This window comes from Phalaenopsis equestris, unplaced genomic scaffold (genome assembly GCF_001263595.1).
Source record: "Phalaenopsis equestris unplaced genomic scaffold, ASM126359v1 Scaffold000649, whole genome shotgun sequence".
NCBI classification, from domain to species: Eukaryota; Viridiplantae; Streptophyta; class Magnoliopsida; order Asparagales; family Orchidaceae; genus Phalaenopsis; species Phalaenopsis equestris.
In genome coordinates, this window is record NW_018165089.1 from 69,052 (window position 1) to 87,595 (window position 18,544).

The window sequence follows — 18,544 nt, forward strand, 5'->3', positions numbered from 1 at the left end:
TATATATATATATAACAAGAGAAAGGGAGGGATTAACCTTGCTTGTTTAGATAAAAAGAGACCCTTTATCCTTGCTTGCTGAATGAAGGGAGAAATGTCCTTTATTTTTAGGGTTTTAGCCAAGAGTAGAGAAAGAAGGAGAGGGAGAGGGAGGATTGATGGAGGATTTTTGTTCTAAGGGAGAGATGAGAGTTAATTGGAAAGAGGGAAGGTTTTGGTTAGGGTGGGATATGGAATGGAATGAGGGGAATTGTGGGTTTTGGCCACTTATGAAGGGAAAGGGTGGAGCGAGAAGTTATGAATGCCAGAGAGAACATTTTGAAATTTAGGGGGGAATTTTGAATTGTGGGAGGGGGTACTTGGAGGTTTTTATAGCCATAATTACAACCCTAGCTTATTTAGAAGAAAAAACTTTAAGAAATCCATTGAATCAATTAGTTTTGGTTGTGGGCATCTCTATCTCGAGATATTTCAATTCAAAGTGGCTAGGTGGTTATAAATGGTTGGGGTTGGTTATGATAAGAAATTTGACCTTGGCTCATTTGGATAAAAAAAATTGAGAGAAGTGAAGTTTTTCTTAGTCAATGTGAGTCATATCTTAAGAAATTTTAATTCAGAGTGTAGGCCCCACCCTATGAGAGAACATTTTAATAGATTTTGAATAAAAATTTTTAATGGGTTTTGACTAATTTGACTCAACATTTTTGTTCACATTCACTTTAGTTGAAGTTTGGTAATTTTGATTTGAGCCCATTTTGAGTGAGTCATTAGGAATATTCTTTTATGATCAAAGTTACCATCCAAATCATCATAGGCTTAACAAGCTCTCAAACAAAGTCTGATTTGGGCATGGAGGGGTTCATCAAAATGTTTTGATGATCCAGATGCCCTTGCATAGTGTATTTTGAAAAATAATGATTTATTGAAAATTTTGTACGTATGAACATTTTCCATGCTGAAAACTCAAAACATGAATGTTTACGTAAAAAAATTGTTTGATTATCATTAAATTGGTTTGCATGCTTCTCATATATGATAATGTACATAATGCAACTTACAAAATAAAATTTTGATCATTGTATTTATCTGTAGAGAAAATGATAATTCTTGGGTGATATGAGTATTATGCATAAAAATTCTAAGTTAAAAGATTTAAATAAAAATTATGTCTTATAACTGTCAAACCAATTTTCATAATCCTTATATATAACTTTTGCTTTGAAGTTTCAAGCACTTTGATGATCTGTGGAGAAAATATTTTGGTGTGTATTTTAGTTTAAGATAATTTTTAGTACAATTTTTGGTTTAGAAGAAGTTGGTTATGTTTGGTTTCATTTTAGTTTGGTTAATTCAATTTTTATTTAGTTAGATTTTAATTTTAAGTTAAATTAGGGGTATCTTGAGTTTTAGTTCAAGTGGGATTCAAGTTACAGCTTACTGAGTTAAATTCAGTCATCTAGTGACACTAGAAAATAGGTCTATATCCTAAGGAGATTGGTTATAAGCTAAGAGAAATGCTTAACCAAATGAGTAAGATCAACAAAAATAACACACACGCGCGCACGCCCGCGCATGCATACACACCATCTACTCTAGATCTAACTTCCACATATTCTCTAAAATTCTAGTATTTTCATTCCCTCAATAACCAAATGGCTAATAAAATTATAATGGTAACCTTTTTCCTAATCAACAATACTAAAGAAAGGCTACAAAAATAATAAAAAAATATATTTCATTACATAGCATAACTTATAAAAAAAAAAGTCAACCAGTTCAGATAACGTAAGAATTAAGCCAACCTAAAAATTGCACACTCACATACAAAAATTAGAAGATACTAACAAATCTACAAAAATATGTATGGGTGCAATTCCACCTTCTAAAAAGTTCAAATCAAAGGTGTCTAATATCTTTTGGGCCAAAAAGTCTAATCTCTTCTCACAATATGCAAGAACACCATAATTAAAATCCATGCATCCATTATACCACACATCCATTCTGCTTTGAAAATTTATATGAAAAATCAAATCAAATATAGTTCACCAAAGTGGCTATCATCAATTGTCTCCAAATAATAGTTTCAAGGAAAGCTTTAAGTGTAAGCTTAATAGAAGGACACATTATTTATTCTCTTACGACTTGAAAACAAAACATTTTAACCCAAACCTTTTTTATTCACTTGAACTAATTATAGTTCATTAAATCCTTTTAGATTATGGAACATCATCCAGCTAAATGCATGTGAAGGTCCACCCAAAAAATTTTGTACAAGGCATGACCAAAATCATTATCATACTGCCCATCATGGGATTGACTGGGGGCTCCAATGTATGTTGTAGGCCAATTTTGACATCACCAAAGCCTCCAATGTATGTTGCCTTTAGAAGACTTCAACATCCATGAGCCTCCCTTCAAATTTAGAGATGGTGGATGATGTGAATTCCCATTGTATGCATGGAAACAGTGGGAGCATATATAGTTAAAATTATATTATAATTTAATGTCATTTAAATGCATCCAATTCTTATTTATTTATTTATTTTTACATTACTAACACCAAAATCTTTTATATCACATCAAAATTACCACTCCCAACTTAAAAAAAAAAAAAGAAATACATAATTTCATGAATAGGTAGGCTAGAGTGGAATATTTACAAAAATTAAAATTTAATTGCCAGATGTAAATAGGAATATTCAGTGGAGTGAGGCTAAACAGTGGTAAAATTAAGGCTAGCTGGTACTCCTCGCATATCCATGTATAATATGAAAATTGTACCTATTTCTTTTCATATTTCAATTATATTATAGAAGTGATAGAGCCTTTCACCGCATATTAATTGAAATCCTGCCACTTGGCATAGGTACAAAATTAATTAATATTTTTCAAGACTAAGCCATGGAGAACTTACTATATAATCAGTAATCTTCAAGTACAATGCGTTGCTGATCATAATGCCTAAGTTTGCATTTCACAGCTATAGAGACCTCAATTGCTGCAACCATTTTTTTGAAGAATTTCGAGTTAGAAGCTGTCCAGGAGGGAAAAAATTTGCGTGCGATAGACGTACGCAGCGCTGCGTGCGATATTGGGGTTATACCGAGGGTACAAGGAGGTTACATCCGCGGTATAACCTCTTATAACCTCCTCGTAACTTTCTATAACCTATCTATACCCTAAAATAAGTTTCGCGCTTCTGTTATCATATATTAAGAGGTTACACGTAAGTTACAGGGAGGTTACTCGAGGTTACAAGGGTTTATACCACGAATATAACCCCCTTGTACCCTCGGTATACTCAAATATCGCACGCAGCGCTGCGTACGTCTATCACACACAAATTTTTTCCGTCCAGGAGACCATCCTGCCCAGGAGACCATCCTGCGGAGACCATCCTGCGGAGAATTAGGGTAAAAAATAATATGTGTGAGGCAAAGAGACAACACTCTGTATTACATAACCAACCAGCAGATCAGCTGGATTGAGCTTACTCCGCATGGTTTGCAAAATAAATAATTTTCATACCATAACCTACATACCACACATTCTTGTACATTTACATGTCCTACACCCAAAGTTTGTTGTTTACATTTATCACACCTTGTTATCGTAAATCTATGCATGAAAATGGGTATCGCTCCTAAAAAGATAATGACGGTAATATTTTTGATGTGATGTTAAAAATTTGAGTGATATGCATGCAAATATGAGTATTTAAATGTGTTAGATATGTAAAAACTAAAGAATTGTGGGGTATGCATGTAGACGCCCCAAACTAAAATCATACAATATATACAAAAATAATAAGCTTAAGCAGGATTAACATCAAATTTGGGAAGAAAAGGATAGAAGTTTAATACAAGCTTAGATTGCGTATAGCCCTCGTATAAAGCAGTAGACAAATGACATCACAAGTAGAGCGATCATATTCTTCAAATAAGGAGAGGAAATCATCCCTCTTTTTTATATAAAAGATATTGAAAACCTTCCAATTATAAAAAAAAAATAAAAAAAATGAGAGAAGTTGTGAGGAAAGTATCTTCGTCCAAAGTCAAAGCTATGACATGATTTGATAAGGGTGAAATTTTATTTCTGGTTCACTAATCAACCAGTTAAAAATTTGCCATAAATGTAAATCAAACAGTATAGGCTTAAGCAATGATAGGGATGTCTTAAATAATGCATTAGTGGAGACTCGGGAAGCTAATACATAAATCTCAGCTGGTTGCATTCACCATCGACGTACAAGTGCCACACACTCAAACCTTGCCAGCAAACACAATGGACTGGCAAACTAAAACTCCTAATATTTATCTGTAACGCAGTAGCACCGAGTTTACAATTTCTTCATTAGCTTAATCCTGAATATTATTTGAACATTTTTTCTCAGTGCTTCTACGCAACAGTGCTGGTGTAAAACATAATAATAATTTTACAGCCAAAAACATCATCCAGAAAAATATTATATACAATAGTTTACTCAACTGATATTTTTTTTCTCATGCAGGGATACAAGGAGCAGATCCAGATTTGAGTTACCGGAATGATATGAAGCGTGACTGCTGTAATTGGAGCATTTGCAGATCCCAGCAAAGCACGATTAAATTCAGCTCCCGAAGAAACCTAACGCCCTAAAAAATGGTGAGGAACATGAGAAACCTGTTTTGGTTTTCTATTATAGATCAGACTGGGGATGGCTACCCAAGGTCAGATTGCTCTTGTAACAGGCAGCCCTTGATACACGGCTCCAGGTTGAAGATCATCCAAAGTATCTGCAGTTCTCAAGGAGTTGATCTCTCTGAGGCTAGTCCAACAGCGACGAGTCAGAAATTCATGGAAATCTTCTTGTGTGTAGAGCGTCTTTTCTTCAGTACGGACTGATAACCGATCGCTTTCATCATACACACAGAATTTGAAAGTTACTCCTAAAGAATGGCAGCAGTCAGCCAGAGTTGAGTAAAATGTATGGATGATGCAATATGAGAACAATTTACATGATTGGCAGCTTTTTGATATTATAAGGGTAAGCAAAATTTTTCTCTTCTAGCATAATATTCCTAGCATTCCTTCTCTAGAAAATTTTCCAACCGCTTGAATGATATTGGAAATCATACAATAATTTATTTAGGGGTTATTTTATTGCAAATATTTAGAACTTAGGTGTAATTTGAACAGAATCTTGAAGCCTTAAATTTTTTTAAGGTTGTTTGGTCGGTAGCAAACTCAATGCGAAATATCGCTTTTTGTGTTTGTGGTTAGCTGAAAATAAAATGCATAACTTTAGAGCAAAGATAAAGGCCCAATGATAGCGTGAATTCAGAAGAATATATATATATATCTATCTAACAGTACAGTGTGCATATTAGCATTTGTAAATTAAATTATCTAGCTATAGTTCAACTTAATATTTAATATCACAATTCATAAAATAATTTTATTTTACACTAGAGTAATGCAACCATTTGGTTTTATCTCTCTTTTGACATGCACCGGTGGATAGATGATGGATGGCAACAGTTAAATTAATTTAAAGGATATCAATTTTAATTGAATAACTACTCAAATTAACACTTGGAATATCTCATTTCAACTCCATTGTTCCTCATCACGAACAGACTAGAGCATGAGAGCTAGGAACTAAAAGAGTAGGCATGATGTAGGACGGATGAGGTCGAGTCTTGTTTCTAGGTAAAAAAATTCCTACTTTTTGTAATCTCGAAAACAACCAAGTTTGAATTAGGTTTGGTAGACCCCAAAGCTTTTATTAATAATTATTTTGAGATAAAAAAAATGTTTGAGGTTATTTTGATTAATATTTGAATGAGTTAATGAATTCTTGTAACTTGAGAAATGAATGCTTTAGTAAATCGTACGCAAAAGAATAAAATATTTTGCGGAAGAAAAAAAAAAGAAGATTTACTTTGAGGTGGATCCACTATTTGTGATGAGATCAATTGCTAGCGTAGTAATCAAAGTAATCTTAAGTCTAATACTTCTTCATTCCAACAAAATTGTATTGAAATTTTATAAGTACATTAGTAGTCAAGGCTGGCTACAACATGTGGGATTAGCCAATGTGGTCATAGCTGCACTCTATGATAAAGACAAGGTCAAGGATGGCATCACAAGTGGTGATGGCAAGGTCGTAAGCTGGGACGCATGCAAGAACATTGCAGGTTGCAGGCTCAAGTCACTTGGGTGTAATCTCTGGTAAAAGGTTGGCATTGCATGTCGAAACAATTGTGGGCCGCAAGATAGTGTCACATTTAAGGCAGTTGGGGTTTGAGCTTAGTACTTGAAATTTGCATGCTACAAATATTTAGTTCCTCAAAAATGAGCTATAGGATATTAGCCAATGTGGTCATAGCTGCACTCTATGATAAAGACAAGGTCAAGGATGGCATCACAAGTGGTGATGGCAAGGTCGTAAGCTGGGACGCATGCAAGAACATTGCAGGTTGCAGGCTCAAGTCACTTGGGTGTAATCTCTGGTAAAAGGTTGGCATTGCATGTCGAAACAATTGTGGGCCGCAAGATAGTGTCACATTTAAGGCAGTTGGGGTTTGAGCTTAGTACTTGAAATTTGCATGCTACAAATATTTAGTTCCTCAAAAATGAGCTATAGGATGTATTTCAAAATTCTTAAAAATTACTCAGCATTTATTTTTCATTCAACCAAACTATCAAAAATGTAAAATTTGCATTTCAAAAAACATATACTCCTAATACATGCAACCAAACAACCCCTTAGAATTCTATCTACAGATTTTTAGGGTTATGGAGGATGGGTCAAGTTATATTAGCCCACTACATCATAGATTTTCGTACAAGTCCAACTTAGTAATCTTGTAGATACTTATGCCTAAGTTTTAAAATTATGCAATCAGATATTGAGACATTTTTGTCGTGAGATAACACTTAAAAGCTTTGGAGCCTTTTGAGATGTAAGCATCAGAATCCCTAAATTACACGAGGTTGTGCATGAAAACTACTCAATTGGAAAGATTCTTGAAAGTTGTTGCCAAAGTCTTGAATTGGATCATTGCATACACAATAATAAACTCACATCTTATGAACATTCAAGTGACAAAATAAAAAAATCAACCAATCAATCAAAAGAAATAAGAAGAAAACTATTAACATTCTAGAATCAAATCATAAAATAAGAAAAACTATAAAAATATCAAAATAAGAACTAATAATATATTAATTCAACAAAGTAAATCTCGCTTACAGACTACAAAAATCACAATCACTCTCAACAGACTAAAACAAAGTAAAAGTATACTAAGTTGCCAAAATTAAAATTTCTAAGCTCAAAAATCACAATCACTCTCATCTCAGAAGATCTTCATTAAAATTACCGACATAATGAACTTTCCTACCACCACAACCTCAATTATATCACTGTTCTCCCAATCCTCATCTTCAATTATAATCATAACATTTCAAATCAATAATAATTAATAAAAATATTAATTAAGGTTTAAAACAATGACTATATTGATGGTTACAACTTCAATTATACAAATTATTATAGATGAATTTTATGTTAATTTCTTAGTGGCTTGTGATAGACCTATTGTTGTTGCTTCTATACCCATCAAGAAAATCAATATTGAAATCGTTTATTTACAAATAAAATTGTGTAACTTCACTATCATCAACCACAAACCAATCTTCATCTAATAGAATGCCAATATAAACTAAATGGTTTCTTTCATCCATTAAAGCTTCTTTTTCTTTTTTTGGCAAATAAGTATCTTTTGAACATTTATTGTACGTGATGAAAAATAAAAAACTTAATCCTGACGCTAGGAAAAAAAATTCTCCTTCTGGTAGGAATTTGTTTGTATGTACTCTAAGTTCTCTCACAAATAAATGATGAACATGTAAGACCCAATATTTTATTTGCAAATCATTATAACTCTGGAGTGTCATCAACAAATTGAATCCACCATTCAAACATCATCAACCACAAACAAATCTTCATCTAATAGCATGCCAATATAAACTAAATGGTCTCTGTCATCCATTAAAGCTTCTTCTTTTTTTTGTTTGGCGAAGAAGTATCTTTTGAACCTTTATTGTACGTGATGAAAAATAAAAAACTTAATCCTGAAGCTAGTAAAAGAAATTCTCCTTCTGGTAGGAATTTGTTTGTATGTACTCTAAGTTCTTTCACAAATAAATGATGAACATGTAAGACCCAATATTTTATTTGCAAATCATTATAACTCTGGAGTGTCATCAACAAATTGAATCAACCATTCAAACCAGGTTGAAAAAAAAAGTACGATTAAATTTGGTAGAACCGTTTTTTATTCAACAAAAAAATGTTAAAAATTATTTAGGAAACATTTTATAGCTGTATCTTCAAATTGATATAGTCCAAATAATCGTTCCTTATTTTAAAATTTGATAAGTTGCAGAGTAACTGTCGCCCACTCAATTGAATCGGCTATCAATCCATACATATGATGATAAAAAGCAAATTTCATCTCAAGATTGGTCAACTTATTCTCAACGTATTGAAATTAAGGATTAAGGTAATATTCTATAGCTTGTAAATGAAAATGAAACTGAAGCTCCTGTTAATTAATTATTATTTTTCAAAATTTCTTATAGTTGACCTCTTCCGCCTAAATTATGTGATATCAACTCCTTAGTCTCATTCTATATGATATTATAAATTCATAGCTGACCTTTTATTCGCATCAACCATCCTTAAAACTTGAACAAATGGTTTTGTTGTTGTTTTTGTATCATTAATACCTAACTATAATATTTCATAAAAAAAAAAAAAATCTTCGTAAATTCTTTCCCTTTAGGTTTCCTTGGCCAAAGCATAGAAAAGCCAACATGTAAAGCTGAGCATAGCCTCCAAAGGTTGTCTTGCTTTCAATATGCTTTGTAGAGAAAGTTTCTAATAAAATTTTATTATTAAAGCCCAAAACACATGAATATATATATAGAATAACTTGCTAATCGTATTTGTTTTTCTCAAAGCATTCTTGTGTTGAAGCAACTATTCAATTTTTCTGTCTACGTAATGTGCCAAATATGGCATCTATTTTCTCTTCTTCTTCACCTTACTCATAGACGTCTTATGAGCATTAGCACTATCGGTGATGACTTGAATCATTATATGCTCTCCTAGTATATATTGTGGTCGAGTTACCCGTAGTTTAGGTCCCCATGTAACATAGTCGTCAGATTTTTTGACGTTCCGCCGCTGTGACGCCAAAAATCCAAGTTTCCACAGGAGCTCGCATTCTGTAGCGTGGTGGTAGGACCGTTACGGGATTGGCCCCGGGTATAGATAGGGTCAAATCTATAGGGGCCATGCAAATACATAGGCCCCTTCCCTTCTGTAGAGTTTTTAAAAAGAAATTTCTGCCCTACGATCCCTAGGAGCAAAGGGTTAGGAAGGTGGTATGGACCTCTGACTTCCAGCTATGTGTGTGTGTGACTCTCACAAAGTGAATAAAGGTTCCTGAAGCAAATTTGAGCTTTCTCCATAGCAACTTATGTAGTGGTCATTCCTTTTCTACTAAAATTATCAATAATCTAAAATTGTACACAATTTCTTTATCTAATGTGATGCTTCGATAGACTTTAAGAAAAAAGTATGGCAAAGATTATTAATCATAATATTGATCAAGCTTCCATTTTGGATATTAGACCAATCATCAGAAATGATAAACACTCTAGTTTGTTTCTCATTTCTCATAATCTACTCAATAAATTTCTTGATAATATTTAATCCCTCTATTAATATCAAAATTCTCAGCTCATACATAAATGATAATATTGGCTTTAGCCATAGAAGTCAATAGAATAGATTATTTTGAAATAAAAGGAGATCGTTATATTAATAGGAATGACATTTTTTGTAAATAATCTCTCAATATACATAGATACATGTTCACAAGCTTCTAGCATTTTCAGCACATATTTGATGGGCTACCTTGTGCTATCATCCCTCACATCCTCTACATTCATTATGTATTAACCCGTAAGTCCTCTTGCGCCTCTGTTTAATAGTGCACATGCAAAGAAGAAAGCATGAATATCCTAACCCCTAGCCATTTCATTGAAAATCCTATAATGAAAATTTCAATTAAAAAAAAAGCATGCAAATAAGAAGTCTACTACAAATATATTAGTGCACATGCAAAGAAGAAAGCTGCCAACACAGCCACACCCATCATCAACAATCCTCATTAAATAATTCGTCATTGAAACTTCAAAATTGAACTCAGGAAGTTTTGGTGGGCCACATCTTAATATATGCCAATATTATTAGGGATTTCCCCTTAAATAACTTGTCACATCCTAAACAAATTAAAAAAAAGTAGCTGGAAGTGTTGGTTATAAAGTTCAGAAACAAGTATTGGTTGAACAGTGTTCATAAAAAAAGAGAAGTTGGTTAGGAAGCTTTAGTAATTGATGAAACATAACTTGAGCTTGATTACAATAAAAACTATGTAGACAAAATCTCTAGAATATCACTAAAAGTGTGGCTTCACAACCAACTTCAATATATTAAAATGAACAAAGGTGGCCAACTAGGCAGTAAAGAATGAATCAAAAGTCTCATTAAAGAGTATCAAGAGCTTGCTAATGACAAACCACCAAAAATATAATACATCTAAAATCAAAATTTGTGTACTTTTGAGAGTGGGTTTAAGGAACTACAGGTAAACATCGTGAAAAAAAATAAATAAATATCACTTATTTTCGAACACTTCAAATGAAAATGTGCAAAAAGGAAAAATAAACGTTGTTGGGATTCTTCACATAATATAAGTTAAGTGGAGATAGTATTGTTAAATAATAAGAAAGAAAATGATTGCTTTAAACTAGGATATCAATTAAGGTTAACGAGTTCAATTAAGGACTAATCCTAATTTGACCCAATCCAAACTAGGATGATTTGAAATGATCACATTTATTAAACGGGTCAAAAAGACCGACCCAAAGCCAAAATCGACCCAAGTAACCCATTTAATAAATTTCATAATAGCCATGCAAGATGAGTTTTAGTTAAGTTCAAGTCAAAATTCGATTTTTAAGAATCAAGCCTAGGCTTTTAGGCCAACTCAAACCCATCACAAAAATTCAATGAAAGAATATTCTAGACCAAAGCCAGAACCCAAAGTTAATCAGAACAACCCAAATCAGAATTTTTTGGGTTAGTTTAAGTCAATTTTTTTTATGACCATGATATAAACAAAGAATTGTATACCGGAGTTTAACCCAAACCACAATAGGAAAAGCAAATATTATTACTTAAAATCAAATAGAGGCTACAATCAGAGACATTGAAATACAAAATAGCAACTAGCACGACAAACACTCAATGATGGTGGATCCCGGGTGGTAGTGGTGATTGGTGACGGTTAGGAAGGTAGCGTGGGGGTAGAAAAGATGGTTGTCAAGCAGAAAATGGCAAGGCAGTGGTTTCCTAAGGGCCCAAAAGCAAGTAGACAATCGTGGGAAAAAACGTGAGGGCTGTTCGGGTTGATGGCAGCAAGAGGGAATGGTGAAAACGGAGCAACTGCAACAAGGATGATGCAAGAAGCTGGCCGACGGCTGACTAGCCTATGGGGGAGGCTGCGAGGAAGGCTAGAAGGGGGCGGCAATTGATGGGGAGGGTTGTCTGGGCTGTTGGGAGGATGGTATCAAGGTTGGCGGCGAGCTGGAAGCGATAGCAACGAGGATGGAAGGTTGGAACGGCGATGGGGGATGTGGCGGGCTGTGTAACAACCAAAGGAAGGTCGTCCTGGGCAGGGGCAGTGAGGAAAAGGACTATAAGGCGAGGAAACTACAGAAAAACAGCAAAAGAACATTTGTCGAAGTGACCTGCAGTGAGGGGGAATGCGAGGCAGCAAAGCGACAGAGATGTGAAGGTGATATGAGAATGATACTTACCACCTTAGAAGAGAGATATAGCTGGAGCACCACTCAATCCCTTGGATACAGCCCTCGAAGGGAGAAACGGACGCCGGCGACGATCCTAAACAAACATACGCCAAAAACTAATTTCTTTCTAGACCCTAATACAACACATATATAGAAAAGAACTAAAAATGAATGAAAAATAATAGGAAATAAAGCATAAGAATAAAAAATGAGATTATTTCGATGCGGCTCCCGCGATAACCATTCTCGTGGTACTGTACCAGCAACATATCACAGTAAGCTTCAGCATCAATCTCCCAGAGTTGGTGGGAGCTTCAACCTCATACGTCGAAGCTTCTATCTCCTCATTGTATGGCGTCAGGTCGGCCACATTGAAGGAGGTAGAAATGTTGTAATCTTTCAGTATGTCGAAAAAGTTGGCGTTGGAATTCATAAGCACATTTTGATAGAATAGATATTCATTCTTTTATATCACAATTATAATTGATATTGTATGTGGATGGGTATCCTCACAAAGCAAGCTCAAGATATTAAATCTGCAATTGATTTCTTCCACTCTTCGTACTCGTCTGAGTGTATCTGATAAACAAATATGTAAGGAGGAATTAACTCTAAGTTGAAATCTATGGCATGCTGACTCACACTTAAGTATAACTACTCAAGATACAACTCTTCTCCTTCTTCTCTGAAAGGATTTGGATCTTATTCGAGAATTTTCTTTCCCATAAAGCTCCAAAAAAAAATTTCAAAGTTGTGGTTCATTCCTCCTGTCTAACATCTAATGGTGCTTACACTATTTAACTGAATCTAATTGAATAACTCCATATAATCTTCCAGACGTGCCGCAAAAGGGCATCAATCTTGACATGATGGACCTCCGTCAGTAGGGGCAACTCAATGGGTGTAAGATCTGAAAAGTTTGAATTTCTCTTATATGGGGTTGTCATGTCTCTATGTCGATTCCTCAAACTCAAGACTGTCTTGGACAATCACTGTTAATTCATTTGGATCCTCTCTCATGAGCTTCGCTGGAACTATGTGCATCTTTTTCTCATCATTTGGAAGATGGTTCTCATTTGTGTCATTTTTTTCTTCAGTTTCTATTATGTTATTACTCATTTCATCAGCTCGTTGCTCAGTAAAATATATAATCCCCTTGGTTGTGCAATCTGCTTCAATAGGTTCAAGTTTATGACACTTAACACTTGCTGGCTGGAATGGATTTGGGAATGCAGATTGGTGCCCTCTGTGCTCCACTCAGAACTAGTGTCTCCTTGAGCGTGGTCAGCTTGGATGTTCCCATGAGCATACTTTGGTTGTAAGATCCTAGGATGACTACCTGTAAGATGTGGTGGTCACCCAACAATATGGTTTCTCCACATTTGAAGCTAGGGTTTGAACATTCGGTTTATAATGAGCTAGTAGAAATTGGCGCTACAGCTTCCGTTTCATCTTGAACCATGTAGTAATTTTACTCTTCTCTTCTCATTACCAAAGAACCTTCAAGTTTGCCCACCACTAAGGTGCACTCTTCTTTAACTTGTTGGCGGTTGATTTCACCATTTCGCCTAGTGGGGTGTACTAGAACTCAAAAACACATTCCAAGGTTCATAGTCACTCGATGACCCATACGGATCCATATGATCGTTAAAATATGACAAATCTACCTTTACTTCAACATTTTGGCTTCTCAGATATTTCAGGTCGAGTCTCCGGGGTAGTGGCCTTCATCCATGACATCCATATGGTGGAAGAGATTCACTCCATTTCTTAGATCTAGGAATTCGTCGTTGTGCTTACGGGTGACCTATTCGGATTGCCTCCTCTCTAATGTGGCAAGTCTCTGTTGTAGTTGATAGCTTTTCCACTGCATATTCTCCTTAGAAATCCCTGAGACATTTCTTTGTGAATTTCTCATATACGACATCGTGTCATTTCCCCTTGATCAAGCTTCTGTCAATTATCTCCTTGACAGCATGGCTAGGTTTTGGGTATGGATGGAAGGAAGAAGGTGTGTAAAGTTGACGTAGGGTGAGAAAGAAAAATTTTAGATAGAGATGGGTTTGGATATGGCAGATACTAGAAACCCTAGGATATAAGCAAATGACCCAAATCACAATAAAGAAAGTAAATATTACTACTCAAAAGCAAACAGAGGTTACAATCAAATAAACTTAAATGAAAAATAGTAACTGATATGACACAGACACTCAACGATGGTGGATCCAGGGTGGTACTGGTGGTCGGTGAGGGTTAAGAAGGTGGTGCGGGGATGGAAAAAATGGGTTTCAAGCAGAAAATAGCAAGTCAGCGCTTTCCTGAGGTCGGACAACAAGTAGACAATCGTGGGAAAATGTGTGAGGGCTGTCCAGGTTGATGGCAGCAAGGGGGAAGGGTGAAAACGGTGACAGCTGCAACAAGGATGATGCCAAAAGCTGGCTGACGGCTCTCCGGTTGGGGATGTTGTGAGGAAGGCTGGGAAGGGAGCAGGAGTTGATTAGAAGGTTGTGTGGGCTGCTGGGAGGATAGCGGCAAGGATGGTGGCTAGTTGGAAGCACTTGCGGTGAGGATGGCGGGCTAGAACGACGATGGGGTATGTGGTAGGTTGTCGTACAGCTGAAGGTGGGTTTGAATAGGGGCAGCGAGGTAAAGGATTGAATGGCGAGGAAACTGCCAAAAATAGCAAAAGAACTGTTGTCGGTAAACCTGTAATGAGGGTGAATGTGAGGCAGTAAAGTGAGAGAGATATAAAAAGGATAGGAGAAGATAATCACCATCTTGGGAGAGAGATACAACTAGAACACCACACAATCCCTCGAATACAGCTTTGGAAGGGAGAAAAAGATGCTAGCGGCTGTCCTGAACAAACACACACCAAAAATTGACTTCTAAACCCTAATACAACACATATATAAAAAAGGATTAAAAAGAATGAAAGATAATAGAAAATAAAGCATAAGAAAAGATAATTGGATTATTTTGGTGTCTTTCGCAATGACTATTCCCGCGATATTGTAGCAGCTACAGTACCAAGATAAGCTCCCACACCAAAGTGGCAACTAGATTACTCTTATAAGTAATGCATATAATTCTCACTATACATTATATTTAACCATGATGAAACAAATTAAGGGGAGTGAGAAATATAGCTCCACATACACTTGAAATAAATTAAATAGAGATGCGATTGGTGATGCGCTTGTAAAGATAGAATATGAAATTCTTGATGAAAATTTATATAAGCCATAACAATTGAGATCTATGCTTGAATTATACATTCTATATGGTATAGTGATGATGAAATCAAATTCGAAGAAGCAATAGACATATTTAATTACATTTGAAGGTTAATCTGATTAATAAATTGATCAATTTGAATTAAAAAAGAGAAAACATATAAAGATTGCAAAGTAATTTATGAAAAATATAAAAACACAAGATGGAGTCCATGAATATACACCTTCGGAATAATTTAAAAAAAAAGGACGTGTCCAAGAAAATGTAAGGAAATTTAGAGTATTGCTACAGCTACTCAAAAAATTTAAATAAAAAAACATTACGTGCCAATTTTATATGATGGCATAAAAGGTTTGGGATGGTACCATCACTTTTGCTTGGAATGTGTTTTTATTAGTCAACATAAGTGGGCGCTGATGTGCAATCCTTCATATGAGCCCAAACCCCCATACCCAGTGGTTAATTACTTCTCTCGGTCACAAGAGAGCATTTTTTGATTAATAAGATTTTTTAGGCTCATATTTAAGGCTTAAAATATGTGATTTTATTTGAGTGGAGAATGGTTGGAGGGAATAAATATAAACTTGACCAAGGCCCACTTTTTTTAGAGTACACCAACAAACCCATTTTGTAAATTATAGGGCGCTTTGAGACATATTCACAAGCCAAATTAGCAATTAGGACTTATATCCTCTTAAACAACCCAAGCAATTTGAGGTAAATTTTTGGTGGGCTAAAAGCATGCTTTAAAAGTTGGCATCAAATCATTTACTCAGGCAACTTATACCCATTGTAGTTTGGCCAATATAAGCTTAGAAGCATGAAATAATCATCAATTATTTACAATATTCAAGTAATTTTTGAAGCAAAAATTTTTAATTATTTTTTATTTTTTAATCGTAGTAACAAGTACTGTTAGATAAATGACAAAAGATATATTTGGAGAATCAAAAGAAAAAAAATTTAATAAATAAAAATAGTTGGCGGTGGAAAAACAATGTGTAAGAAAATATAAAATATAAGAATTTGTATTATAACAATTAGTTCAAATGTAAAAGCATAGAAAACTGGAAAAAATATAAGGTGACCCGTAGAGAGTCTCAGAGAACAATTCGTGACGCGAAAAATGATGCTTTTAATGATCTCTATAATAAATTAGATACTAAAGAGGGTGAAAATACATACGTATAAACTAGTCAAACAAAGAGAAAAAAAAAAAGTAAAGATTTAATTCAAGTGTATTAAAGATGAAAATCAAAAAGTGATTTTCTTATATGAAGATATTCAACATAGATGGGTGAGCAACATTGATAAATTTTTCAATAAAGTTTCTGAAAATATGATCAGCCTTAGTGATATTAATATCGTTAATAATAATAAAACCCTTTATTTTTATTGTCGCATAAGTAAAAAGAAGGTTGATGAGGCCTTAAAGAAAACCAAGGGTGGAAAATCAGTAGGACCTGATGATATCTCAATTGAAGTATGGAAATATTTAGTAGATTTTGGAGTTTCTTTGCTTTCTAAATTCTTTAATATTATTTTAAAAACTATTAAAAAGCTTGAGTGGAGGAAGAGTATTTTGATCTCCATTTTTAAGAATAAAGGGGATACAAATGCAAACAATAGAAAAATTAAGTTAATGTGTCATACTTTAAAATTATTGATGAGGGTAATAGAACATAGATTAAGATGTGATATAAAGATTTCTCATAAGCAATTCAAATTTATGTCAGGCAAGTTTAAGATGGAAGTTATATATTTATTGAGAGGTTTGATAAAAAGTTACAGAGAGAGTAAGCAAGAACTACATATGATTTTTATTGAGTTAGAAAAAGCTTACAATAAAGATCCAAGAGAAATTCTTTGGAGAGTTCTAGAAAAGAAAGAAAGGTGTTGATATGACTTATATTCAAGGCACTAAAGACATGTATACTAGAGTTGTTACTTGTGTTCGAAGAGAAGGATTGACAAACTATTTTCCTATTTTAGTTGGATTACATCGGGGATCAGCTTTAAGCTAATAAATTTTTTATTTAGCTATGAATGTTCTTACCGGACGTTAACAGGAGGATGTACCTTGCTATATGTTTTTCCCTGACGATATCCTTCTTGTAGATAAGACTAGAAAAACCGTTCAGAAAATACTTGAATTATGGAGGTCTATATTGGTATTGGTATTGGTCTAAAATAACCGTTCAGATATACCTAAAAAGGCTTGGGCATATTGTATAAAAAATGATCTTAATTTATTAGAATTAAATGAGAATATGACACTCAATTGCAAAAACTGGAGAAAAAGAATTTATGTAGCCAACCCCACTTAGTGGGATAAAGGCTTGTTGTCGTTGTTGTTTTAAATTTTATATCAAAGAGACAATTATGCCAAATTAAGAGTTAAAGGTCTGCAAATTTTCAGTCTTTGACATGTTTTTTTTTTTATCTTTCTTCCCAAAGAATTATATCAAGAAAATCCTAGACCCTAAAACATGCTGCATCAGTAAGCAAAAGCTCGAGATCAGGCTTGGCTAAATGTTCATATTCAATGTGCAATTGGTTAATGTTTTGTAGTAATCTTTGTAGCCTTGAAGGACTTGTAAGAAAAGAATGCATTGCATGACTTAAGCCAACATTTGAGTTGAAAGATAGTACAGACACTGCATAGAAAAATTCTGCCATAGCACAGATGGCATGGCGAAAGAGCAAAAATATTCACTTTGGCTTTCAATATGGTGCTTTCAGTCCTCTATTTTAGAAAAAGCATATTCGCTGACATTTTTTGAAAAATATGTATTCTAAATCATTGCGCTCCACACTAGTCCATTCACCATTAGCCTTCAAAACAATTCTACCATAGAAGAATGTTGCCTCGAAAAAAGAAAAGCAAGTTGGCAGACAATTGCAGTAGGAATATCATGAAACTGCAAAGCCAAAAATAAAAGTTCAGTCTCATGTATTGACAAGTTGTAGGCACCAAAATTTATGGCCCCACGGATTCAATTAGGAAGGAAAGATTGGTAGGCTGGATGATCCACAACATGAAAATAAAACATAAGGTCCACAAATTCAACATGCAAATATAGGCAAAGTTGGTAAGACATGGATTCAATAAAGAATACTTATCACATGTTCTTTTAAATTTAAATTACTGTAACTATTAGTCTTACTAGAATTGTATAGATTCCTAATATAATCTAGGATACTCACTCTATGTATAAATACTCCTTGAGTATATGGAAAACAAATCAGTCTTTAAGCCATTCCTCTATTTTTACCTCCACATTATATTATAAAATGAGAATAAACTTGCAAATAAAAGAACACAAAAGAAAATATCTTGTGCATGCAACTCCTACCAATGCAATATCTAATGAGG

General features: G+C 34.3%; 1 protein-coding gene across 1 annotated transcript in view; it reads right to left on the reverse strand.

Moving 5' to 3' along the window:
• Positions 1-4,133: 4,133 nt before the first annotated feature.
• LOC110030075 (trihelix transcription factor GT-1-like) overlaps positions 4,134-18,544 on the reverse strand; it is a 40,937-nt gene continuing 26,526 nt past the window's right edge. The window contains exon 5 of the mRNA XM_020732624.1: positions 4,134-4,928. Within this exon, the coding sequence (XP_020588283.1) occupies positions 4,711-4,928 (218 nt within the window). The 3' untranslated portion in view covers positions 4,134-4,710. The remainder of the gene's footprint in view (positions 4,929-18,544) is intronic.